The 25,787-nt window shown below is 41.0% G+C and overlaps 1 protein-coding gene across 1 annotated transcript; it reads left to right on the top strand.

The window, feature by feature from the left end:
- tshr (thyroid stimulating hormone receptor) lies at positions 1-25,314 on the top strand. The gene is made up of 10 exons (XM_008284079.1): positions 1-191; positions 9,231-9,302; positions 10,271-10,345; positions 13,968-14,042; positions 14,639-14,713; positions 15,871-15,948; positions 16,558-16,626; positions 19,116-19,193; positions 23,204-23,392; positions 23,859-25,314. The coding sequence occupies exons 1-10, from the start codon at positions 1-3 to the stop codon at positions 25,312-25,314; spliced, it is 2,358 nt and encodes a 785-aa protein (XP_008282301.1).
- The last annotated feature ends 473 nt before the right edge of the window (positions 25,315-25,787 follow it).

Below are 25,787 nucleotides of genomic sequence, written 5' to 3' on the forward strand. Positions count from 1 at the left end.
ATGCAGGTGATAACATGCGCGCTGTTTACGCTCGTCAGCCTCCCCATCAGCAGCAGCAGCAGCAGCAGCAGCGCGTCGGAGGCTGCTGACTCCTGCCCCGCCGTCTGCGAGTGCTCCGAGTGGAGGACTCACACCATCTCCTGCTTTGACATTGATATTCTCCCCAGGTTTCCAGCAAGCACCGAGACACTGTAAGTAGGCGTACAAAACGCATCTGCAAAAGTGATTCTGTTTTTTTTTTTTTCCTTTCATGCATCTTGAATGTAAAGTGCTCTTAACCCCGAGGAGGAATCATTATAATAACATGAATATTCCTTCAAAGTGCTCCCACAGAGGGGTTTTCTCGGCTGTCTGTGTTGTTAAGTAGCTGTTCCATTTTGAGATATCGTTTTTTTTCTTTTCTTTTTGGTCTATTATAGTATTACTAACAAGCTGTGCTCCAAAGTGTGACTTGTATCCTTGATTTGCTGTGAAATGTAGTCAATCTTTAAATGTCTTAAAAGTTATTACTGTTTCTTTTCTTTCTTTTTTTTTTTTTTGCACTGAGATTAATTTAGAAGTTTAATGCTGGAATAATATGAGTCCAGTGGCTGCGATAAAACATTAATTCTGGCATGTTTTATTAAAAAAGATTAACTGAACCATTAACCCACCTTTACAACCTGAAATCATGGGCTATAGCCTGCAGTAAAGTACTAATGTAACAGAGCGACTGGAAAATATGTCAATTTTCTTGACTTTACAGTTGATTTTCTGTTCTTTTTAAACACTATTTAATATTTGTTGTTAACGCTGCGCTTTAAAATGACCACGGTTGTAATTGAATCATTGGTAAATTACCTTTAATTTGCATTTAGACTATAAATTTATTATCTAAGTCAGTTTGCTGCATGAGTTCACTGGAGAAAGATGGAGTTAAACAAAGAAATCAGGTGTTCAGGACGGTGAGTTTGGGCTGCAGGCTAATGAAACATTTCAGGCTCCTGTGTGCAAAATACTACAGAAGAAATGTGGTTCTCTTCAGTGCAATGTTTTCACCGCACTTTACTTTTCCTGCATTTAGTGGAAAAAAATACAGAAAAACTTTTTACCTAAACTAATTAATACTTCGACCTTATACAGTCGTACCATAATGTTTCTCTGTTTGTGTGCCAGTGAATTGACAGCCAAACTCCTATTGACGCTAGATATCAGAGGACTGTGAGAAATCACAGTCCACCCACTTCTCTTCCAAAAACAGTATTTCCAGTAACAGCAAAGTACAGTATAACACGAATACTGCCAGCCAGGGTTGCAAATTATCATTATTTTCATTATCATTTCTCTGAAGACTACGTTTTCAAATCCTTGTCTGGTCATGGACAGTGCGATATGTCCACAGAGGACACGGTGTCATCTTCAAATTGCTTCCAATTTCAACTTATTCAATTTTAAGCAATAAATAAAGGAACTAAAAGTGGAAAAGCAAATTCATGCCCAAAGGTGTAGAGTTTCTTTCACTCATGTACTGATTAACTACGCTAGGAAGGAAAGGAATCAAAGCTTGGTCGATCCCATTCAAGCGAAGCAATCGAAACAACACAGTTGAATAAAATTAACCCAACCAACAGGTGTGTTTGCTCCGCAGTCTTGTTATCTGAGACCCCAAAGAATCTGTCAAAAAATTTTTTGGTGGAGTCGACATGATGTAATCTGTCAGGATCATCTCTGAAAAATGTAGCGGGGCTTTTTACACACCCCAAATTGCTTAAGTACAGGGTGAAAATGATGCAACAGAGAGCGGCCGGTTTGCTACGGCCTTGAGTGATGGAAACACATGCCCTTCAGATGGACTCCACTGCAGATGTGCAAACAAAGAACTAGAAGTGTTAGAAAGGTTATTTCCATTTAAATCAGCACTTGTGAAAGATAACACAAGTCAGTGCTGGTATGTTGTGCAGAAGGAAGATTTTGGTGGTGCTGCCATGGAAATAAGTTGATAGATTTCTTAAAACTATACTATAAACTACACTACACTGGAGCACATTGTCCTGCTGGGGGCGACCACTGCTGTTGGTAAACTGTCTGCACTTTTAACCTGAAGCTAGATTCTACAAATCTTTACAATATCAAAGCTGCCATGCAAGGCGCTAACCTGCAATCAGGAGCAACTTGGGGTTCAGTGTTTTGCCCAAAGACACTTTAGCATGTGGAGGGATTCATGGACAACCTGCACCACGACTGCCCTTTGGTCTCAGTTCCTTGGCCTAAAACGATGTTGTAGATGTGTTATTCTTCTCAAAGTAGCATCTACATGAACCCAAGGATGATCAGTGTTACAGACTTTATCCATCAGCGGTTTTAATGTTGTGGCTAATCAGTGTATTCTCTTGTGTGCCTCAGAAAACACATAATATTAGCCAAAATAATTAAGGTTTCACATTTTATTTGTTCCAGAGTTGCTATCATGTAAGCTACGGGGTTAATTTTTGACCCTACTAAGATGAAGTCAGTTATCTATCCATCTAATTTTAGCAAGTTCCTTGTCTTGGTCTTAATAAAATGTAGTTATCTATTGATCCAATTCGTGGGACTCTGTAATGAGGGTTTCAAAAGACAAACAAACAGACAAACCAACAGGCTAAAACAACTTTGGCTGAAGAAAGAGGCCTCGAGACAAAAGGCCAATAGTTCAAATGAACTCACAGCTGGCTGGAATCAGTAGGACTGGACCCCATTGGTCTAACCAGGGCAGCAGGGTCATTCATTCCTCGATGTGTGTACAACAAAATCAAACTTAATAACGCCTCATCTGCTAGAACATCCCGCTCAATACACTGTCTATTTCGGGCTTATTTGGCAGATATTTTTATCAGCAGGGTTGATGGTGCTATAGGTGGCATGCTTTCATGTCTTTTTATCCTCCTAGAGGGGTTCTGGGTAAACTCTGGGCAGGAATGTGAGGAAATCGTAGGGGACATAGGGCCACGTGGACATGTGAATTGAAGCAGTGATCAGGAGATAATTTTATGTGATGGGTGCTGCTGGAAGAGACACAAAGTGTGGTTTGGGATTCAACGATGGAGGGAGGAATGAGGGTTATGACAACACAGCGCAGAACCTTCTCCTTAGCTTGAGTTGTCATTGGTGAGCCCTGCATCGGAGAATTTTTGTGGAAGAGCAACAAGTTAAAATGTCAAATCATTATTCATGTGATAATTTGAGAATGTCACCTGCATGCTTGCATTGTAGGGTATTAGAAATCTAGAAGTCTGTCTGTCATGACAACAAGACTAATAGTCCACACCCAGGCATATGCTAAAGTACTGATACATAGCAGGGTGATGCACACCATAGTATACCATCTTAGCTTAGCATGTTGGGTTGTAGCATTTACTAAAGCCCTTTCAGACATGCACTCTTTTTCCTTAAAGTACAAGTCTGAATAGCATGCTGTCATATTAACTGACAGTCGAGTTGTGTGAAACAATTTGAGGAGGCCGTTTTTCACATTTCATCACTAATATTGGTACAAAAATATTACAGAGAGCCAAAGACGCAGTTTGCATGTTGAAATTGTACAGTACAGTGTGCACCAGAAACTGCTCAGGAACAGCTCGAGGAACATAACAAAGAGCCCAAAGTGTTGATGCAACCTGCAAACTCCCCAGATCCCAATCCAACCAAAAATCTGTGGGATGCAGAACAAGCTCAATCTATGGAGGCCCCACCCTGCAAGCAACAGAACACAAAAGATCCATTGCCAGGACACAACCATAGGTTCTATGTCCATGGTGTGATGGATCAGAGCTGTTTTAGGGGCACAAGGTGGTCTTAAACATTATAAGGCAGATGATTTTTTTTACTTGTTTGGTGCATGAAGATACAGCTAGCAGCCAGTTAGCTTAGCATAAACAATACATCCAGTAGGGCAACATCCAGCATGTGACTTTATACATTTCAGTTTGTGGCATGTGTTAAACAAACATAAAGTTGTCATTTATGAGATTTAGATGTGCTGGTTGGAAGAATTCATCAGCATTGGACGGAGCCAGCTGTTCCTTCTGTTTGCAGTCTTTGTGCGATGATAAGCTTAATGTAGCATTAACTATAAGCCTATTTAACATGCAGACACTGCATGACTTATCTAGCTCTCTGCCAGAAAGCAAATAACCATATTACTCAAAACTATTACTTCTAAAGCTTCCTTTTTAAACATTAGTGGAGATATTAGCCATCACAGTGCCTGCAATCATGTTGAAAATGACCCATTATGGGCATAACCATCGAAACTTTCTGCACTAATTCGGCTATTAACATAAGAGTTTTGTTAGAAATTATTTTTCTGCCGGACAGTGTGTAAAAGTTCTTCCCACAAAACAAAATGTGAATGCAAAGCAGACGCTGGTGCGTGTCTCAGTGTGCATATGTGGATACTTAGAGTTTGAAGTCCTTTGTGTGTGTGTGTGTGGAGGTTAGTCCATGTGTCACTGGGAGTCTGAGAGGTGGGAAGGAAAGCGCAGACACGCTAAAAAGGCTGCGTAGCGTGACACCCGCCTGCGTCTGGACGATGCATTCAAATACAATATTTACCTTTTGCAGCACATTTCTCAAACACCCAGAGAGTTCCATTTGAGAATAATTAAGAGGAAAAAAAGACTTCAAGGGGAAAGGAGGGAAAAACACAGCAGTTCCAGTCCCTCGAAAACCTCAGAATTTTTGGATTGGAGTTTAAACATGTGATAACTCGTGATATTCTTTGTCCCTCCGACCTCTAATGAAACAGACACAGGAGTGAAATCCTAATACTGTCTCCTGAATGGTAACAGATGAGCGCCGGGATTAAAGTTTAAAAAATGGGACGTTGAACATGATGAGCTGTAGCTGAGAATAATGGAAATACTGACAATTTTCCAGCCATTAATTTGTACCAATGGATCGTGTAATGGAACTTGTTGCTATGACATTCGGCACTAATTTCTTCACGTGTTTGTGAGAAAACAAATAGGAACAACCTTTTTTTATACAACCGCTCTCTCACGTCTCATCGTGATCAAACAGAAAAATGAAGTCAAAAAGTAACTCTGCAGTGCACCATTTTCATAGAAACGGTTTCTACATCAAAGGCGTTTACAATGAATCTCTTTAGAGAAAGTGCAGGTTGAAATCGAGCAGAATATGTAAGTGACCCTCTCTACCAGTCACCACAGACCATTACACATCAAAATGAGACGCAGTAAACACAGCTATGTTGTCAATCCAGTGCTGACACTACTGTGAATTATGTGGCCTCTCCCCACTTCAAACTCAATTCCCAACCTGTTTGTTTTCTAGGGTTTCTATCCAAAAAGGACAAATTGAGGCAGTAATTTTCTCCTTAAGCCTCATGAGATGGGCTCATTGGTGCACTCCAGAGGGAAAATGCATGCTGGTTATTTGGGTTTGAGCGTGGCGGGCGAAACGGTTCGGTTCTGATGGTGGTGTTTGGTGTCGGCGTCTGCTCTGTGTCCCTGTGTTTGTTTGAGTTTGTCAAAGCGTGCCGTGCTCCCGGGTCGGCTGAAACATTAACCCCCCACGTTAGCGGTTCAGACTCCAGATCTCAGCCTCTGAATTTGCCTATTGTTCCCCTGAAGAACCAAAGGTGCCTGAAGATTTGGCTTTTTTCTTTATATACCTGTTTCCAAATGGACACTGTTGCTGGTTGGGACAGGATGCGGTGGAACAAACTGTGACTGCAGTGGGGGCCTAGATTACCACATGACATTCCCACATGTGGATACCATCTTAATCCCTTTTCTCTATTAATATGTTGTGATTCCAAAGTCCACCGCAATAACATCTCCAGCAAGATCACAGGAAAGAAATAACACATTTTCAGTAGTGAGGTAAAGGTAAAAGCGCCCACGGTGACATTTCAGGAGATACGCTTATTAGCTTTTCTTGCAAAAAATTAAAGATGAATGTAACTCTCATGTCTACATGCTCTTATATGAAGCAGGCAGTCAACTTAATTCAACCCTGCCGCCCAAAAGTCATGTGTCTGCACAGCTAAACTACTTTCTCCTTCACATTTTGAAAGAAACTCATATTCTCCCCAAAAGTTAAGACTGTGACAAAGGTTTCCAGTCCGACTAGGGTTTGTGGGATCATTATTCTCAGTCTTGAGTTTCATTTTCACTTGTTTACTTTCGATTTGCACTTGCGGTTTGATTAGATTTAGGAAAATAGTGCATTTCGGTCAATTCTTTCAACTACCTGTTAAAAGCCTGCTTACTTTCATGGTTTGGGTTAAAACACAACCTTTTTTTTTAATGTTTCTCCACCATTTTGTGGGTTATGAGGGTAAAGAACCCTACACCATCTGACATTTGATTGATTGGCTGGAAAAAGGAGCACCTGTGATAAATAGCAAAAATCTACTGATTTGAATAAGATAAGAGGACTTTATTAATCCCACAGTGGGGGGAATTTACAGTGTTACAGCAGCAAAGAGGTCAGTGGCAAAATATATGTGTGATACATCACTAACAAATGTAATCTGGCACAAAATGTGTTTAATTTTAGTTGTGTAGAAACGTAATTTTTGGGAGCCAAAGATGCCCAATTAGCTCAAATACTGCAGCAAGACGTAACAAATTCCACCTATCAGCAGTGTAAAAACAGCAATGTGTGACAACCATGTCTTTGCCTTTAGAAACAGCCAGGCGAGCTGTTTTGCTAGACTAGCCACCCACCTCCTATCTACAGGTTCAAATGTACTTTTCAGATATGAGTGACTCCTCAACTAACTCGAGAAAGCAACAAAGAATATTTCGCAACTACTTTCTCAAGGATTTTTTAAACAGTTCTTCGATTTTTTTCAATTTCTCTTCTACTTTTCAATTTGGAGCAAGATAAGACTTGTGGTTATAAAATGCATTTGCACTTTTTCTCATAAAGTACACCTTGGTTTCACAGCTCCACTGAAATGTTAGGTACTTATTTACCAATGCAGAGGTGTATTTTTCTGTGTGAATTGCACTCTGAACCAGCTTTCCCTGCCTCTCTGTGAATGAGCCTCAGATTAGAGGATGACGTTAAGGCCTGCTACACCTCGGGCTTGTTACCTCAGCACTGTCCGCCTGTTTTCTCCTTCCTCACCTAACCTCAGCTACTAACCCATTGATCTCCTGGATCCTAAAAGTCTTACGCACTACACTTCTTTCCTGAAACACGGTCGTAAACAGACCCAGACATTGTTTGATTTGGTTGCCAGCTCAGATCCAAGTCTTTGTTTTCTCCCTTATTCCTAGAGGCACGGTTTTCTTCAAAGAACCCTTTCATCTTATTGTGAAACTGATTGTTATTAGGCCTTTATCTGTGATTCCCTTCCTCTCCTCTCTTACCTGCACAGTTTGCTTTTCTCCTTGAATGTCTTTAAATGTCTTTTTGTCTAGAAATCTTGGACAAATATACCAATAAAACCTCCCGTCTTATTATGCTCAAGAGTATGTTAAAGAAATAGTTTGACATTTTGGGAAATACTTTCTCGCTGAGAGTTAGATGAGAAGACAGATATGCCTCTCATATCTGATGGTTAGCTTGACGTTAACACAGGAAACAGGAAGGATAAGTTATCTGTCTAAAGATTCAGGTAAATCCATTACAACACCTCTGAATCACTAATGGTGCGTGTCGACATGATTTGTCATTTCCACACTTCCCTTACATTGTCTTTGTAAGCAGCTGTGCAAAGCATCCTAGGAGTGCTGTGTTGCATTTTAGAAGACGAGATGTCATGTTTGCCACTCCTTATTTGCATAAAATTGAAGTCTAGACTACTATATGAAAATCAGGAGCGTCCAGCCCAACTGCAATTTTTAAAGTAGCTGCTGTCAAGCTACAATAAAGACAGATTCGTGCAGCAGCTGCATGGCTAATATCTTGCCTGAAACGGTTTCAGAAACACAAAAAAAACAAGTTAATTATTTTCATGCTACAGGAGAAAGGTATGGTTTGAAAGCCACAACACACAGCCTACGAGGGAAACATTCATCCAATCAGGTTCAGCCAGTGTTTGCACGATTGTATGAGAAAAACATCAGAAAAATCCCCTGTGGACTCATATCATAAATCAGTAATGGTACATGTCTACAGAATCCATAACTTCCACACTTCCCATTCATTTTCCATGTAAGCAGCTGTGTAATCCATTCTGGTAGTGCTACGTTTCACTTCGAGACAAGGCGTCACATTGGCCATTACTCAGTTGCATAGTTGAAGAGATGAAATCTGGAGTGTACAGCGTGACTAACTGCCTCTTAGAACTCCTAAAAAAAGCATCTAAACTGACCATTGTTGACTTAAAGTGGAAACAGATTCAGCAGTTGCATGGCCTCAAATGTTTTCAGACGCACGGTTTTGTGAACTATGTTATAGGAATGTTTCGATCAAGGTTTTTTTGCTTCCAATCTGATCCGAGTTATTTATTTTATGTCGATACCCGACACCATTTTCCTAGATATTATACATTTCAAGTATTGCAGCTCGGCCGTAGTACCTGGTTGTGCCACCAGGTGGAGTTTCTCATTGTTTAATACTGTCGTGACCAGAGGCGGTCCTATTTTGGCAAGCAGAGAGTATTACGGGAGTTAAGCTGATAAAGGGGCACTGTGATAGAGACTTGTATAAGGCTTAATGAACTCAGGCCAGCTAACAAATGTTAAATTAAGCTAGATTCAAGCAGGATATTAATCCTGTGACTCAGTAGAACATTTAATGTCCATGTATGTAGCTGATACAAATCGCTTCAAATTCCTGTGGTCTATCTCGATCCCGGACATCTCTACTATTTCCATTAAACAAGCGAGGCATTCATCCAATCAGCTGCAGCCAGAGTTTGATTGATTTTGTTATTGCAACCCCTCAAGTCCAAAAACGCCCCTGTGGACACATTACTTCAAAAAGTTATATCACATTTGAATGTGAAGCCAACAATTCAACCAGGCTAGTTCTCCCCTCATCTCCAGCCTTTATGCTAAGCTAGGCTAACTATCTGTGTTCTCTGGCTACAAACTAACCTTAAACTTGGCGTCGGCTTTCTCAGTTCTCAACTCTTAGCAAGTAAATGAAAACGAGTTTGTACTAAAATGTCAAACTACTCCTTTAAAAATATCAAAAACGCTTTGCTGAGGACAAAACATCTGGTTAAGTTGAAAGTAAATGGAAGTTTTGTGGCAACTGAAATGTCCGTCTTTCTGTTTTTTAACCAGGTGGCTTTTTGAGACCCGTCTGTCTTCTGTACCAGCTGATGCCTTTGCCAACATGGTCAACATCTCAAGAATGTAAGTGTATTTAATGAAGCTGTTCCATTCAAGGCTTGCACACGGTCTCATTACACAAACTCTTCAAAGTTGTCTTCATTCACCTGCTTTAATTCTTTTGCCTTAAAGCTCCAAACTGTAACCCCTCCACCTTTCCCTTCTGTCTCCCACCCAAGCAGATGATACGCTCTCTGTTTAGTATCACTGCGAGCTCCTAATCACAGCTGGAAGAGCTAATGCGTTCCTTCAATAGGAATGTTGGTCCTTCAACCACAGCAGGGCTTGGACACTGGTTAGGTATTCCAGCAGAGCCCTTTTTGGGTGTGTGGTGATTTTAGACTCCCAGTAGAGGTGGAGTCTCCGTGTCGAGGTAAAATATACACTCGAGCCTTAATCCTCCACTGCTGAGTCCGACATCTGTGTCCAAGTCATGCATAAAAGGGGAGACGGACGTGGATGAGAAGTTTTCTGAAAGCCTCAAACACGTAGCCAGCGCTGACTCTTTGTCTGCCGTCCAGCTGAAACGATTACATGTCAGAAAACCAATCAAATGTAAGATTTTCAAACGCATCGAGGTTGCGCGTAGGTGCTGTGCGTTTCTTTCTAATAAGAATGTCATTTTCGGGATTGATCTGGTGCTGAGTTCATGGTTTATTTTTAAGAGCATACTTGTTACCGAGCAATAACAAATGGGAGCAGAGTGACTGATGACTGGGTAATGTATATGAGAGGTGCATACCCCTGAAATTACCCATGACTTTGGAGGCTTTAAACAAGGCGGGCTGATAAATTTAGGAAAGTTTCGCAAGCTTTAGTATCATTTTTAGAATTGCACGCTTAAACCTAATTTCTGAAAACACGTCTTATTTTTCGCTCCTGCACAGCACCTTGATTCCTTCAAGTCACGTGCACGAGAAAAGTCATTATTTTTACATTACGAGCACGATTTGTTCAGCAGATTCGGTTTAAGCTTTCGTTGTCTCTTTCAGATTTATATCTGTGGATGTGATGCTGCGGCGGCTGGAGAAGCACTCGTTCTACAGCCTGAGGAAAATCACCCACATGTGAGTAACTAAAGGAAAAGGGCACACTCTTATTGATCTCTATTGATTAAGCTGTTCCATTTGCTCTCTGGAGAGAAAAAATGCTTAATTTTGAACCTTGCCGGCAGCAAATTGAAGCAAGGAGGGGAGAGAAAAAAAAAAAAAACACATTTGGAGCTTATTTCTCTCCTTCACACTGCTTACTGCTTCTCATCAGGGTGGTGCAGAAATGTTTTTGCCAATTCATGAGGTTGAAGAAATAATCCTGTTGTGGGATTTCTAAATGCAGATTAGATAAGAAACAATTCAATTAGATGAAATAACTCATTATCTGGATGTATTTGCCGCGTTATTGCCACGTGCAGTCTAATAAGCGTGTTGGAGGCTAAACAGCAGCCCGGTGTTGGGCTTCTCTGCTCCTCTTCTTCATGCTCCAGCTCTTGTTGAAGCAGCTCAGGGGAAAAAAGTCGAGCAAGGTGCACTCTATTCTCAATTATGGGATAGAGATTTATGGCCGAGTCTCCTGGTGGACCACACACTTTCCAGCAGAACACCTCCTAGCACTTCATATATTACTGCAAGACTTCCTGCCTATGTGAATGATTTGTTCCAAGTTACAGCATCCTGTAGCGCAGCAGTTTGTGTGCACGCAATTTGTTTCCACTCCTAAAAACGTGGGCATTTGAGACAGTAACTATGATTAACAACCGCAGAAATTAATCCGACGTGTTCCTGATGTATCATCTGGCTGTCATTTCTATCTTAATTATCGCAGTCTTCCCTTCTTAGCTGCTAAATTCCACATATCAAAATGCAGACAGAAGCAATAATTCAAGCTGCTAGCTGAGGGTTGTATCTGTGTTCTGGGGGTGTATTTTGGATCTCCGGGGCCTATTTGCCACTGATTGGTGTGGTGTAGTGCCATACATCAGATAATGGCATCTCTCTCAGGTTTCCTTCAGGGTCAGACACAAATTAATGCTCTGCTTCCTGCTGGCTGCTTGAGGCCGACAGCAGCTGTGGATCAAGGACTTCAGTTGGAGCTGAGAAATTCAGAGGCGGAGGAGGGAGTTCGAATTGTGCCACCATCAAATGAAACCACCGATTTCAACAATTCTTAGGTTTCTGAGGGAGCAAGAATGCACATGTTTATTTAAATCTGAGTTTTTGGTCCTGTGTTTCACAAATGATACGCTGCGTTAATGCTTCAATTTGTACGTGCACGTTTTATAACAGCTCCTACATTCTCGGCTAATTATAGGAAATATGTGGCGCAAAGGAAAGTGTGTAATTTGTATTTATAGCAGTAACAGCAGCACTTTGTTTGGATCATGTGCAGGAAGTTAAGTAGGTAGTTAAAGCTGCTTAATTGAAAAAAAATGTGTTAAACCTTTGGGTCAAACGATTTTGCGTGATGAAAAGTTGTTGCTCGTAGTGGTGAACCCTCTTAGAAACATTACACAAGTCTAATTCTTCTTTTAGGAGCATCTTTTATCACATTGTTTTGGTTGTTACTGTACTGTTTTGAATCAGTCTTTCCACTCTCATCATCTCATTTTCAGCCAAAAATACTGTTTGTTTTACACGTCTATATTTTTTAAGTACACAAAATATCAATGAATTTACAAATGTATTCCCTGAATTTACATGTCAAATGTAAAAGAACATTAAAACCTGTAGCTGTTTGTTTTTGACATAACAGACATTAAAATGACAAATATATTGTAATTCTTCTGTCTATACATTATCATGGTTATATGTTATATTTGATATAATATGTAACCATATCTTATATATTAAAGTGTTGTTTTAAAAAAATAAAATAAAATAGACATGATCACATGTTTAAATACTGAAAAATGACTGTATTTTTACGAGATGTTTTTTTTTTTACTCCTATTTCTGGTGCCCTGGGTGCCAACTATTGAGGCTTTCTTTTTGTTTTGTTTTGTTGCAGTTTGCTATTTTTACGCTGTACTACAAACAGCTCTTTTAAACATGCATACTGGTTTAGCACCACCAAACAGCAAATAGACAAATTTAGTGACTAACCTGCGAACATAACATCTTGCATTAGCAACTAGATAGCTGGATATTCTTTTTTCCATCAGGAGCTGGTGGAGACCAAACAAGAGCCAAAAGCATTGTATGGCATTGACCCTATCGGTATCTGGTAGCCAGAAACACAAATAAATCTAAATGAGTGCAGATGATGCTCCATCTCTGGTGGATGAAAAAATATACAGTTGTTTGTTAACATAACAAACTGTACACACCCATTGCTTTGTTGATTACCATTTTAAAGATGAGTTTGGAAATTGGCCACCACATTTTTGTTTAAACAAAAATATTCCCTACTTTATTGTCTACATTACCCTTAATGGGACCAGAATTTAGAAAATGAACATCATGCTGCATTGAAGGAGACTTGAAACTAGCGATTGAGACCATGAACTCATTAGAAATATGTTTATTGAGGTAACAAATTGAGGAAAAACTAGATTCATTTTCTTACAGACTTCTATACAGTTTGAAACTAAGGAGTCGCCCCCTGGTGGCTGCAGAATGCAGGTTTAAGGCTCTTCTACATTGGCTTAACCCAAAGATTTCATACTTTATCTACAGTTTATGGCTAAAACATTCACTGTAACAACTTTCTGAAATTATAATACATAAATGTTTCTACACACTTGCTCTGCTGCCCCAAGTGGCTCAAAATACTAAATTCTACTTTAACATGACCACAATTATTATTATTATTATTATTATTTAACATTTTCTTTTGTTTAGCTATTCAAACAGCTTGTTCTACATTTTTATGCATGCAGGACAGGTCCATATTCTCAGTGATGATGGTGCTGTTTATTTTTGTAATGCAAACCTGATTCTACTCTTTAGCAAGGCTGGATTCAAAAGCACAAACCTTTTCGAATTGCTTGGTTAACAGGACCAGCCAAAGTCATCGTGGCTGAACAAAAAAAAAAGAAAAGAGAGAGAGAACCACCCGCAGAAACACAAACTTTCATTACCAAATAATCCAAATAAAAGGAAATCAAATTCCCAGCCGTGCTATTTGGTCGACCTTCTGGAGTTGAAAGATTTGCGATTCAACCTCTCGATTGCGGGAGTTTTCCTCGACTCACTGACCTGCTGCTGCCACTCAGGAGTTTTTGCAGCCAGCTTGACAGATGCAATCATTACATTTGCTGATTTAACTGATATTTCGGTTTAAGACTCAAGTTTTTATACAACAGCGCCGGGAGGGTGAACCTCATCAACTCAGGGACCTTCGCTGAGGTTTGCCAGGTGTGTGAAGAAGGGCCAGGACAGACTCTCCAGAGCTCCACATGGCTTCAGACAGCAGAGAGAAGTGTTCAGTCCAGCCCAGGGCGGACCAGAGTAAACACGCTAATGAAACACTAATTGGACTCTACTTCCGGTCCTGGCTGTCTGCACCAAGTTTCCCTTCTCGTGAACGCTGGCATGCACCTTTCTCTGTTCTCTCAGCCAGTCTGAAGATTGTGCAGTTTCTGAACACTTCATGGTCATGACACACTTGAGTATTTTACTTAAGCTCCGAATCAGTTTAGTTTTAAGGTGAAGTGCATTTTTTTTAGCAGCTGACACCTCTTTGTTCTTTCAGAGAGATTCGGAACGCAAAAAGTCTAACGTACGTAGACCCAGAAGCCTTCAAACACCTTCCAAACCTCAAGTATCTGTAAGTATTTTTCAGAACATGCTCTTTTTTTTCCACATATTGTCAACACAGCAATAACCAGAACAGATGAAGGGTATATGTTCAACATTCCTAAGTCTGGTAATTTTGTCATATTGATCTATTCAAAGCATTGTGTGGCTAAAAAAAAGGAGTCGAGCTTCATTTGAGTTTAATGGAGTGGTACAAGCCAAGCTCAGAAAAGACACTGCACAGTCCATTTTAGTTAACGTCCTGCAACGTGCTATCAACCAAATATAAATTCTTGACGGTTCTGTAGACAGCTATAAGCCGTTTTTCCTTCAAGAAGGCCAAGGTTTAGTAGTTTAGCACGATTTCTCCATCACTTAAGTTCATTTAACGAGGCAGGAATCTGACAGTGATTCTCAAGTTGGTGCTCAAATGAATCGAACTGGTTATTATTTAATGATACAGTCTATCATTGTGGTCTCTTTAAACTGTCCAAGTCTGATGTAATTCGGCGGAACGTGAATAATAAGACAGTACATCTTTAACCCATTTAGAGCTAAGGCGCCCGCTGTGTAATCCTTGTTTCATCACCTGTACATCGGGATTGTTTCCTTCTCTGCGCATTTCAGGGGGATTTTTAACACCGGCCTGACTTTCTTCCCTGACCTGAGCAACATTCACTCCAATGACATGAACTTCATCCTGTAAGTGGCTGTAATTTTACACCTTTAAAACCAATCGCACTGTGGAAGAGGTCATATTTATGCTCGCAAGAACTGCTACTTTGAACCTCAGCGTTAAATCATAACCATCACCATGACTGTATTTGTATGAGTGTGAACGTCGTGGGTGCATGTAGATATCTGTAACTTATATACTCTGCATTTCTATAAATTCTGCTTACATTTTCTTGGTAATTATGAGCATACATTTTAAATTAAGTCAATACTGAGAGACATTACTGTAATACAGCAAACAAATAAGACTGTTAGACTATAATTAGCCATTATCAGCCCTTTCCTACACTATATGTGTTTAAAACAAGGACCATGGATGTATGAATGTCTAATTGTGATTTTTCTGACAGATATTGTGATTTAAGTTGTGGCATCATTTTTTAAAAAGTCCCATTTAGTTCAATATTAACTATATAATCCATTTAAAACATGTGATGGTGCATTAACATGAGATAAAATCAAAAGACTAGTGACTGTCGATCAAGGAAGACGGCACAGATTTGTAAAAACCACTGACACAGCGGTTTTAAATGTTGGGTTAGACGTGCTGCATAACATTTATCGTCAAGTGCAGCCTTTGTAATTTGTTAAATGCATTGTTTCAGATTGCTATTTCAATGTGACATCAATTATTTTCCCCTTGTAGTAGCATGTAAGGATTTTGAAAATAATAACTAGAATTGTTGAAAAGACACTGAAAAAAAACACAATTTACATGTTTATGCTCCTTTTTTTCCACATAAGAAGTTTGGACGCAACCTTTTTGTTTGTAACGTGGCACAAACAGGGATTATGGGAAATGTGGTCTCAATTTAGAGAAATTCCAACAAGACCACCTTTCACGCTATTGATATACAAAATACTCCAAATGCTGTATGTGTGTGCTGGTATGTTGCTCTTGTCTGCGTCTCCACGTCTGTATGAAACAAACTACATCCACAGTCTCTGTGTTGTCGCCGACTCAGTCGCCTCCTTTATTTCCTAAATCTAATTTTCCTACCGAGCCGTAATACTTGAGAATACAATCATCAACACCGCATTTCTCCACATGCCACTTTCCAGCGAAAGGTATTTATTTACGACCTCACTTTATTCCCTTCTCTGTTCTGTGTCTCGCTGTGCAGGGAGATTGTTGATCATCCCTACATTACCGAGATCCCGGCCAACTCGTTCCGTGGCATCACCAGCGATGTGCTGACAGTGTGAGATATATTTGCACCACACGGAGATGCACATATACGCACATTTATGCTGTGCATTTTTTTTTCTTTTGCACATTTATGCTGTGCATAAATGTGCAAAAGAAAAAAAAATCCCGCATGCAATGCAAATACATGGATATTTGTTGTATATGCTTGCAAAGAATATGCATGCTTTAGCTTTAACATTGTTTTTTTATCTTTAAATTCAACCAAATCCTGAAAATAGACACTGGAAGAAACAAGCACGGTCCAAAATGACCTCATTTTAAAAACATATCCTCACCCTGACCTCACTTGAATCACACAAAGATAGAAAAAAAACAAGTACACAGACGCCCGCTCACAACATGTAATCACACGTATGTGTGTGATTAGGTTAGGGAGCGAGGGAAGTGAAGTAAATGTTGGGTTGAAAAACCGCAAAATTACACAAACGGACAAAATCTCACCATAAAATGAGGAATAAGTAGGTCCCACTTGTCTCTGTCACTGCGCATGAGGGATCAACACATGGAAAATATTTTCATTTGGTAGCTTGGTTGTTAAATCTGAAGAGACAGATTGTAATAAATGCCTTTTTTTTCTTTTTTCTGTGTCCTTTTGTTCCAGAATGCTGTACGGAAACGGCTTCAGAGAAATACAACATCACGCCTTTAACGGGACGAAGTTAGATCAAGTGTAGGTATTTCTGTAAACCCAGCCGCCGTGTTTAATTCATTTGAATTCACTTGTTAACATAATGAATACTGAATAGTGTGGCAGTTTGGGAAACGAGCTTCTTCCCTTTCTTGCCGAGAGTGTGCATGATAAATATGAAGCTATAGCCAGCAGCTGATTAGCCAGATTGAAAAGAATGGAAAGTGGGAGAGAGAAAAGAGAAACGACTCGTCTGGCTCAAGGAGCTTTCTCTTTAGAAAGAGCCAGATTTAAATCTAAACTTATTAACAGGTCATATCTCATTTAATCTGTACAGAAACCAAAGTGTAACAATGACGGCTGTTGTTTTACTGGAGGTTGGCTGAGGGAGCGTTTCAGCTGTTTCCTCCTGTTTCCAGCCTTTAAACTGATGTGAAGCTAAGCTAACTGGCTGCACAAGTAGCAGGGACTGTTCCCACAACGCTGGTAAACATTACCTAATGATGTTTTAAAGAAAACGTCCCAGTGTAATGTCCAAAGAACAGTTTAAGAATATTTATAATTTAGAATAACATTTGTAGAAGGTCAAAGTTTTACTGAGAACATTTTAACACAAAGACACTTTGAGGTTCATAAAAGCCACAGATTATGTTAAAAAGTGTGACAATTCGGCAAAAAAACAATTAACATTAAGAAACTGTTGTTAAAGAACATTTAACCAGTGATATGTACCTCACACACAGCATATAGCATCCATCCATTCATTATCTATACACCACTTGATCCTCACTGGGGTCATGGGGGCTGGAGTCTATCCCAGCTGACTCAGGGTGAAGGCAGGGGACACTCTGGACAGGTCACCAGTCTATCACAGGGCTACACTTAAAGACAGACAACCAAGCACACTCACATTCACCTACGGACAATTTAGAATCACCAATTAACCTCAACATGTTTTTGGACTGTGTGGGAGGAAGCCGGAGAACCTACGCTGCAAGAGGAGAACATGCAAACTCCACGCAGAAAGATCCCCGGTGTCCTCACTGGGATACGAACAGGCGACCTTCTTTAAGCGGCAGATGGATGGATTATCTGTTATTCAACAATACTGTGAATATATGTAGAATAACAACAGATTGTTAAAAAAAAATCTGTTTGACTATATATATATAAAAAGGAATAACATTCTCAAACAAATATTGAAAAAAGACTTTATCAAAGAATAAAGGCCAGAATGTTTTGAGTTTTTTTTGTAAGAAAACAATTTGGGAACTAACAAAATTATTTTTTTTTACTGAAAATATTAGTTGTTTGAGAAATTGTATTAGAACAAAGAAATTCTAACTGTCTGCTTCAGCCTCACATTGAAAAACGGCAGCAATGTTCTCATTAAACACTGAGCAAGAAAGCAAATAATTTCCAAAATGTCAGACTTTATTTAGCTCAGCTGCACCACCACACTGAATAATCAGAGCAGTGTAATTGTGTTGTTATTTTATATTCAACAGTAATTGATTATTACCTTGATGAACCTTCAGTTTTAAGAGCTTCTTTTGAGATTCTTGAGGCGGTTTTAGTTTATCTGCATGACTATCTTTCACTGCTACACTGAAACCAGTCAATTTAAATGCCTTCCAATTTCCCATAAATTAGGTTATGCAGCATTTTGCCTGGTTTAAACCATTTCTGACATCTGGGATGTGTATTTCCTTACCCAAAATTGCCCTACAAAAGCAGCAGGATCACAGTCGGGTCTCTATGGGCCTTCTCATATGTGCTCAAAAAGGGCTTAAGCCCAGCTCTTGATTAGCAAGATGGAGTTCTCATGGGAAAATATGTTTCCAAAAGTGGGTATCAGGAAGTCTGCATTAAGAGTTCCCCTCTCCCACACACTCAGTGACACTGGTTCTTCCACTTGCAGAAATCCTACTTTGTAGAATTCATATAAATTTCAAGCCAGTGAGAGGCGGACAGGTAAGCGTTCCTTCTTTTTTCTTTAGGTCACAACATGTTCTCTTATCTTCTTTTCTCCCGCTGGTCCAAAAATCCTGCATAGTCAGGATATGAGGTATTAATGATATTAATTTAAGACCCCTCTCCTCTTTTACAACACCTACACTCAAGCCCAGGTCCTTATAAGAGCCCAATTAAGTAACTAGTAAGTCTTACCGCATGGCTGTTTGTGTTGGCGCCTGATCTGCTCTGAGGGGAGAACTGATCCCAGCACAGCCTGACCAAGACAAACACACCCCTCACAGGTCTATTATCCTTATTAGATTTAAGGGATTCGGGGAGATGTGTAGTGAGGGTGTTTAAGAAATACACCATCATATCTTACACCATCTAATTTGAATCAACAGTATAAGCGAGACCTTATTCTGTCGTGTTTCACCCCCGAAATGAGGGAAAATAAATACAGGAATGCGCAGCGACCAGGCTTGAGAAGATATTATGGCATGGCTCAATTGAAATGTGCAGAATAACTTTTCTCCGTAAAAAAAAAAATAAAAAAATTGTGCTTTCCTGTCCAGCGACCTTCACAGGAATAAGTACTTAACCAAGATGGATGACAGGGCCTTTGCGGGAACCATCAGCGGACCCATGCTCCTGTAAGTACCTGAAGGGTTGATAATTGTAGCCACTCTCATCAACTTTGCGAGCCATCAGTAACATCCATTTATGTCACACTCTCACAGATTTTATCTTTCTGTCATAACCACATATGGATAAAAACTGACCCAAGTTGCCATGTGAACTAAACAAGTTTGATCGATTGGATCTCGGTGGAATCTTTACTGGCAGGGCTTGTCAAGTTTGCATGCTTTAAAGCTACTGTTTAACTTTTAAATGCAGATCCATACCACTGATCAGCCCCCACATCAAAACCAATTGCAGAACATTGTGTAAGCCCCTCTTTGTGCTGCCAAACCAGTTCTGAGTCGTCAGGACGTGGACACATGAACTCTGGAGGGGTCCAGTGGCGCCTGGCACCCGGACGTTGGCACCAGAGCCTTTGGGTCCTGTGGGTTCTGTGGTTGGTCCTCCGTGGATCAGGCTCATCCCAGAGAGGCTCAATTGGATTTAGATTTGGGAATTTTGGAGGTCGGGTCAATGGTTTGGGCTTTTTGTCGTGTTTCTCAAGCTGTTTCCGAGCAGTTTTTTTGCAGCTACTAGGGGGGTGTGCTTGTTCTAGGACAATGTTGAGGTGTCAAAGTATGAATGCCAGGACCCAAGGTTTCCCAGCTGAACATGGCATTGAGATGGATGATCAATGCTCAGTGGGTTTTCTGTTGCCATCTGATCCGCTACTATAAAGCGATAGTGAAGTTCAGGGTGGTGTATGTTCACATGTGGGATCTCTATACCAAATCAAATGGCACCGTCCATTTCTGAGATATTTTATCTTCACTTCTGGTCATTCCATCCTTCTTCAGTCTATAATATTTATGATGTATTTTCCACCTGCAGCTACAGTAGTCTCGTTTTATAATCTACTTTTTAAGCACATCTCATTAGAAAAAGTTCATGGAAACTGCCACATTTAAATAAACTTCCTCTATTTTGCATTTTTTTACACCCCTACTTTTGAAAAGGATTTAATGCGCTTCATGGGAGATGAAAACTCCTTTTCGAATAAGTTCTGACATAGCAGACATTTATTTCACATTACTGATCAGCTGTTGACGCTGACAGTATGAAACACAGCCAATACCAGCTGGTATGAAAGAATAATGAGAATTTTCCCGACACAAAATAATTCCTTAAGGCTTCTCTCCATTGTACTCTCACAGATGGCCAAAGTTTTGTTTCTTCTTCTTCTTCAAGGTTTTTTGGTGGTTGGCAAACAACCGGATTGTTTCCGACTTCTTCCACTCTGTTCATTTCAGCCATCCTTAACAGAACTAGTTCAGTCGTTCCAAAGCAGTTAACTAATTGTCATTGTCGTTTTCTTTTTCTCTTTTCTATTTTTTCAAAAGTTTGTTTCAAATTTGATTGATCACGCAGCTCTTGGCTCCCATTTTGTTACCTCACTTTAAAAGAATAGTTTGGAAAAAATGTGCTCGCTCGTTCCCTTTCTTGCTGAGGGTTGGATAAAAGATTGCTAGTAGCTTTTCAAACGACGAAACAAATGGTGTATAAGGTGTTAATTTGTGAGCCATAGAGGCAATGATAGGAAGATTTAAGTAACTGTGGACAGAGCGAGGCTGACTGTTCCGCCCGTTTGTAGTCTTTATTCTAAACTTACCAGCTGCTAGCCGTAGCGTCATATTTTTAATTCAGATGTTTGGCATTGAGCTTTTGTTAAACTCTCTGCAAGAAGCCAAGAGTATCCCCAACATGTTGCATTATATCTTATACAGGCACAGTATTTTTGGGAATTTAATTTCTTTCAGTTACAGAATTCAAGCATGCCTACAGCAAACCACACTGGTTTGTAAACTATTCGCACTACGTTAAGTTAGATTTTGACAATGTCCTTATTCACAATGTGCAGATTAGATAAGACACGTCTGTGAGAAAGGACGCAGTAAAGATAATTCCTCCACAGCTGTGTCTTTGACCAGGAAACCTGACACGCGTTGTGTGCGAGCATGCGATGGAGAAACTTCGGACGTTTCTCTGATGCTGCTGTCTTTTTCGCCGTTTCCTCGCATTGAAGGACATTCGATGCCGAGACCCTTTACCACGGCTATCTGGTTGCTGTTGTGGCTCTGATCTAGCCGTTAAGTGTCTGGTTAGGTAAACGGGTTTTATGTGCAGGACTTCTTCCTTGGCTCCGCCGAGGAACATGTCCTGAGTGAGGTCACCTCCATGAGGTCATGAGCGAAACATCTGGAAATGACAAAATCAGACCAACGCTCGCGGGGTCTGCGCTTTACACAATGAGCCCCATGAGAGGAAAAAAGAGCAGAGGACAGAGAAGTGGGGAGAGCAAATGGGACCAAAAAAAGAACAACTGAGCTTTTAGCGAATATGGAATTGCTTGGCTTGTGTTTTATTTCATTTAATGAAATTAATCAATGACTTGGAGGTGTAATGGGTTAGGAAACTAAAGAAAGCAAAAGAGAACTTGGACTCTGCTTGACCCCTCAAAGGGGGGGAGGGGGGGGAGTGTCAGTTGCTGTGAATGTCTTGATAACAGGATCACACAGGATGTTGGTGAGATTGTCAATCCCCCTGCATGTCTTTGTCCCGATGAGGTTGAGCTGGCTTTGGCATGACGGCCAAGTGCAAGAAATACCACATGTAATTGCTTAAAGATGAAGGAATTCACTCTAGGAAACAGATGGACGGTGTTGTTTAATCCGTCTATGGGCTCTCTGGTCTCATCATGTCTCGCTCCTCTGATTTGCTGATCGTACATTTGCCCGAAAATCTGCTTTTTTAAGGTAGTGTCTGCCATTCTTGGTCACATTAATGTATAAAACTCAGCATTATATTAACACGCAAGTGCAATCGTATGGGATGAGGGTTTTCAAATAATTACATGTTATCAACTGTATCAGGGATGTAGTCGGATTTGTAGCCGCAGCGCTCCATATGTTACTCTGTGATTCAGCCTCGTCAGTAGTGTAAATGTGAAATTTAAAAACACACTCAGACTCAGTGAGGAGAACATAGGAAATAAACTGTTGGATAGAAATGTTCTATATCGAGCTCAAACTGTACTCTCAGACAGTGTCTTTACCCAGAGTTCACTGCTCTGCCCTTCGGCTCTCGCTGTAAACTTCAGAAGATTAGCTGTAATCTCTCCAAATACTCATATGTTCCCATTGCAATCAGTTTACTAAATGGTCACGTAGGAACCTTCATCATCTAAGCTTCTAAGATGTCAATACTTTTTTGTGTGTTGTTGTCATAGTTTCTTTTGTCTGTCAGGCTGTTAAGCTGCAACCAAACTGCCCATAAGAGATCTTAATAAAGACTGAAATGAATTGGTTATCCAGTAACATGTTGCATCTCCCAAAGTATTTTTATGACCCCAGAGTTGTCTTAAAGCTGCCTAGAAAAGATAAAAATATTTTCCAGGGGGAAAACAAATGTTTTAATCCAATATTTCCACAGACTTAATGTAAGTTCCAGCAAAGAGGAGGGAAGCTGCATTGTGAGAATGTTGGATCTGAATATGGGTTTTGCATTTGTGGGTGAAATTTTAAAATTCCAGGCAGAAAGGAGACATCTGTGATATCACAAAAATACCTGCGAAATGGAGCTGTCACAGTATTACTATATGCACTAGGCAACTATTGTTGCCAAAAGAATTCTTGAAAATGATCATTATCGTGATATCTAAATGAAATGTTGAGGGAAAAAATACTGTCAATTAAATCCATCTTCAGCTTTGTTTATTGTGTGTTTTGTCTGTTTTTCAAGCAAATAAATTACACTGAAAATACGAAAACACTCTTCCTCAAAGGTTTCTTGATGCTATGAGACTGACTCATGGAGTAATGAATGAGTGCGCAGGTAATAATTATTAAGCTCTTGCATTGATGGTAACTCTGACATCACCACACTCTGCTCTCATTACCAATCTGCCACTACTGAAGCCAAAAAATCTCCGTGAAAGCATCTAATGTATTTTCTTGGGCTCTTTCCTCCTCCGACTGTCTTTCAGAGACGTGTCCCTGACAGGGATCACCTCCCTGCCGACCACAGGCATGGATTCTCTCCGCGAACTGAAGGCCCGCGATGCCTTGGCCCTCAAGAAACTCCCGCCCATCAAGACCTTCAAGCACCTCATCGTCGCCAACCTCACCTACCCAAGCCACTGCTGCGGTTTCAAAAACCTCAAGAAGAAACGAGGGTGGGCTTTCGTCAATTCTTGATTTTGAAACTGTTGATCGAACCTGCGAGAGCCAGAAAAGTTTTGTGAAGTGGAAGCATCAAGAGAAGTGTATAAAAGACGGTATAAAAATAAAAAAAAAATTTAAAAACCGTAGCTGGTGTATTTGGATGATCCACCACAGCAAGTGGGGGCAGCTGCACTTTTATGATGTGGATGTTGGCAGGGATTGAATCAACTCTCTGACGTGTTTACCTCTAACTTCTTACAGTGCTGCCGTAATTAGTGTCACTCACTGCTGTTATTGTAGGAAGAAGGTTGAGCCAGACTAATAATGACTCTCAAAACAGGAATTCCTTTTCTTCAACTGAATATATAAATGATTTAATTGTACTCTCTCAGCTAGTGAGGATAGCAGACAGGTCTTTTAAAAGCTAATTTAGGACTATATTATTATTTAATGGACTCGTCTGCATGTGTTTTCCAGCTATTTGGAGTGCATCATCTCTAACCTGACTGCTTTCTACGACCAGCATCATAAGCGCTCTGTGGGGCCCCTTCGCATGCCTTCCCTCCAAGAGGACAGTGTCGTGGAAACACTCCCGGACCAGGAGCCAAGCGACGGAGGTCACAGAGAGTCCCAGCAAGACTGGCGGAGAGGCGACTTCCACGGCAGCCTCCACTACCACACCTATTTTGGGGGCCAGCCAGATGAGGATGTGGGTTTTGGAGAGACCCTCAAGAACCCCCAGGAGGACAACAGCCAAGATTTTGACAGTCATTCTGATTATGTGGTGTGCGAGGAGGGAGAGGAGGTGGCGTGTGCGCCGGTGCCCGATGAGTTCAATCCTTGTGAGGACATAATGGGTTTTGGCTTCCTGCGAGTGTCGGTGTGGTTTGTGAGTTTGCTGGCTGTTCTGGGAAATGTGGTGGTGCTTCTGGTGCTGCTCACCAGCCACTACAAGCTGTCAGTCTCCCGGTTCCTCATGTGCCATCTGGCCTTCGCAGACCTGTGCATGGGGATTTATCTGCTGCTCATCGCCTCTGTGGATCTCCACACACGTGCAGAGTACTTCAACCACGCAATCGACTGGCAGACGGGCCCTGGTTGTGGCCTTGCAGGGTTTTTTACTGTCTTTGCCAGCGAGCTGTCTGTCTACACCTTGACGGTGATCACTCTAGAGAGGTGGTACGCCATCACCTTTGCAATGCGACTGGATCGAAGGCTGCGTCTGCACCACGCGGCGGTGGTGATGCTCGGCGGCTGGATCTTCTGCCTCATCCTTGCCTTGCTCCCACTGGTTGGCGTCAGCAGCTACCAGAAAGTCAGCATCTGTCTGCCGATGGACACCCAGTCCACCGCGGCTCAGGTCTACATCATGTCCGTGCTGGTCCTCAACATCCTGGCGTTTTTTGTGATCTGCGCTTGCTACTTCAAGATCTACTGCGCGGTGCACAACCCTCACTACCGCTCCGGATCCAAGGACACCAACATCGCCAAACGCATGGCCGTCCTCATCTTTACGGACTTCCTGTGCATGGCGCCAATTTCCTTCTACGCCATGTCGGCTGTGCTCGACCGACCTCTCATCACTGTCTCCAACTCCAAGATTTTGTTGGTGCTTTTCTACCCGCTCAACTCCTGTGCCAACCCGTTCCTCTATGCCATCTTCACCAAAGCCTTCAGGGGAGATGTGTTCATCCTCCTCAGTAAGGTGGGTTTGTGTCAGCAGCGAGCGCAGCTGTTCAGAGGCCAGACGGTCTCGTCAAAGGGCAGCAGCGGGACATCTCAGGTCCGCAGAGACAAGGACAAAGTTAGGAAAGGAGGAAGCATAGGCCAAGAAGAGGTGCCTATCCACTTGAAGAAATGCTCCGGACACACCTACCACCAAGCAAACAGCCACCAGACAAGCCCTGAGGAGAGCCAGAGCCTGGACACTTGAACCCAACGCCAGCCTCGAGGTAGCAAAGCAAGACAGGTTCAGGTGGGAGAGGAGAGGCCTTGAAGTGTTTGTGGATGGATCTGTTTGGATATTTAACAGAAAGCTCCAGTATCCTGTATCTGTTTCAATTTTCAGGCCAAGTTCAGCTGTTTTCACAATTTCGGCTGTGATGATTTTATGGTTCCAGTTGTGGGAGAATATCAAGTGTCACCGAAACATGAGCCTGACTTCATCTCACTTATGGTACTTAGTATTCTGATGGACTTGCTAGAATAGGACGGAGATTGTTCGAAGGAAAAATAGCAAGAATAAGAATCCAAACAACCATATATGACTGAATTAAAAGGATTTTTTTAATATATATATTGGCTTTTATTCAAATGATCCATAAACAGTCTGGCATTGAGAAACAAGGAAGTAGAACAAAATGTCTGCAGCACTTGATTCTCCGGTGATATGAGGATCTTTCTGAC

The sequence above is a fragment of the Stegastes partitus genome, unplaced genomic scaffold (assembly GCF_000690725.1).
Source record: "Stegastes partitus isolate 25-593 unplaced genomic scaffold, Stegastes_partitus-1.0.2 Scaffold344, whole genome shotgun sequence".
NCBI lineage: Eukaryota > Metazoa > Chordata > Actinopteri > Pomacentridae > Stegastes > Stegastes partitus.

Coding starts and splice junctions, on each gene's coding strand:
- tshr (XM_008284079.1), top strand. CDS start 1: ATGCAGGTGATAACATGCGCGCTGTTTACGCTCGTCAGCCTCCCCATC. Junction 9,303..10,270: donor ATGGTCAACATCTCAAGAAT/GTAAGTGTATTT, acceptor TGTCTCTTTCAG/ATTTATATCTGTGGATGTGA. Junction 14,043..14,638: donor CTTCCAAACCTCAAGTATCT/GTAAGTATTTTT, acceptor TGCGCATTTCAG/GGGGATTTTTAACACCGGCC.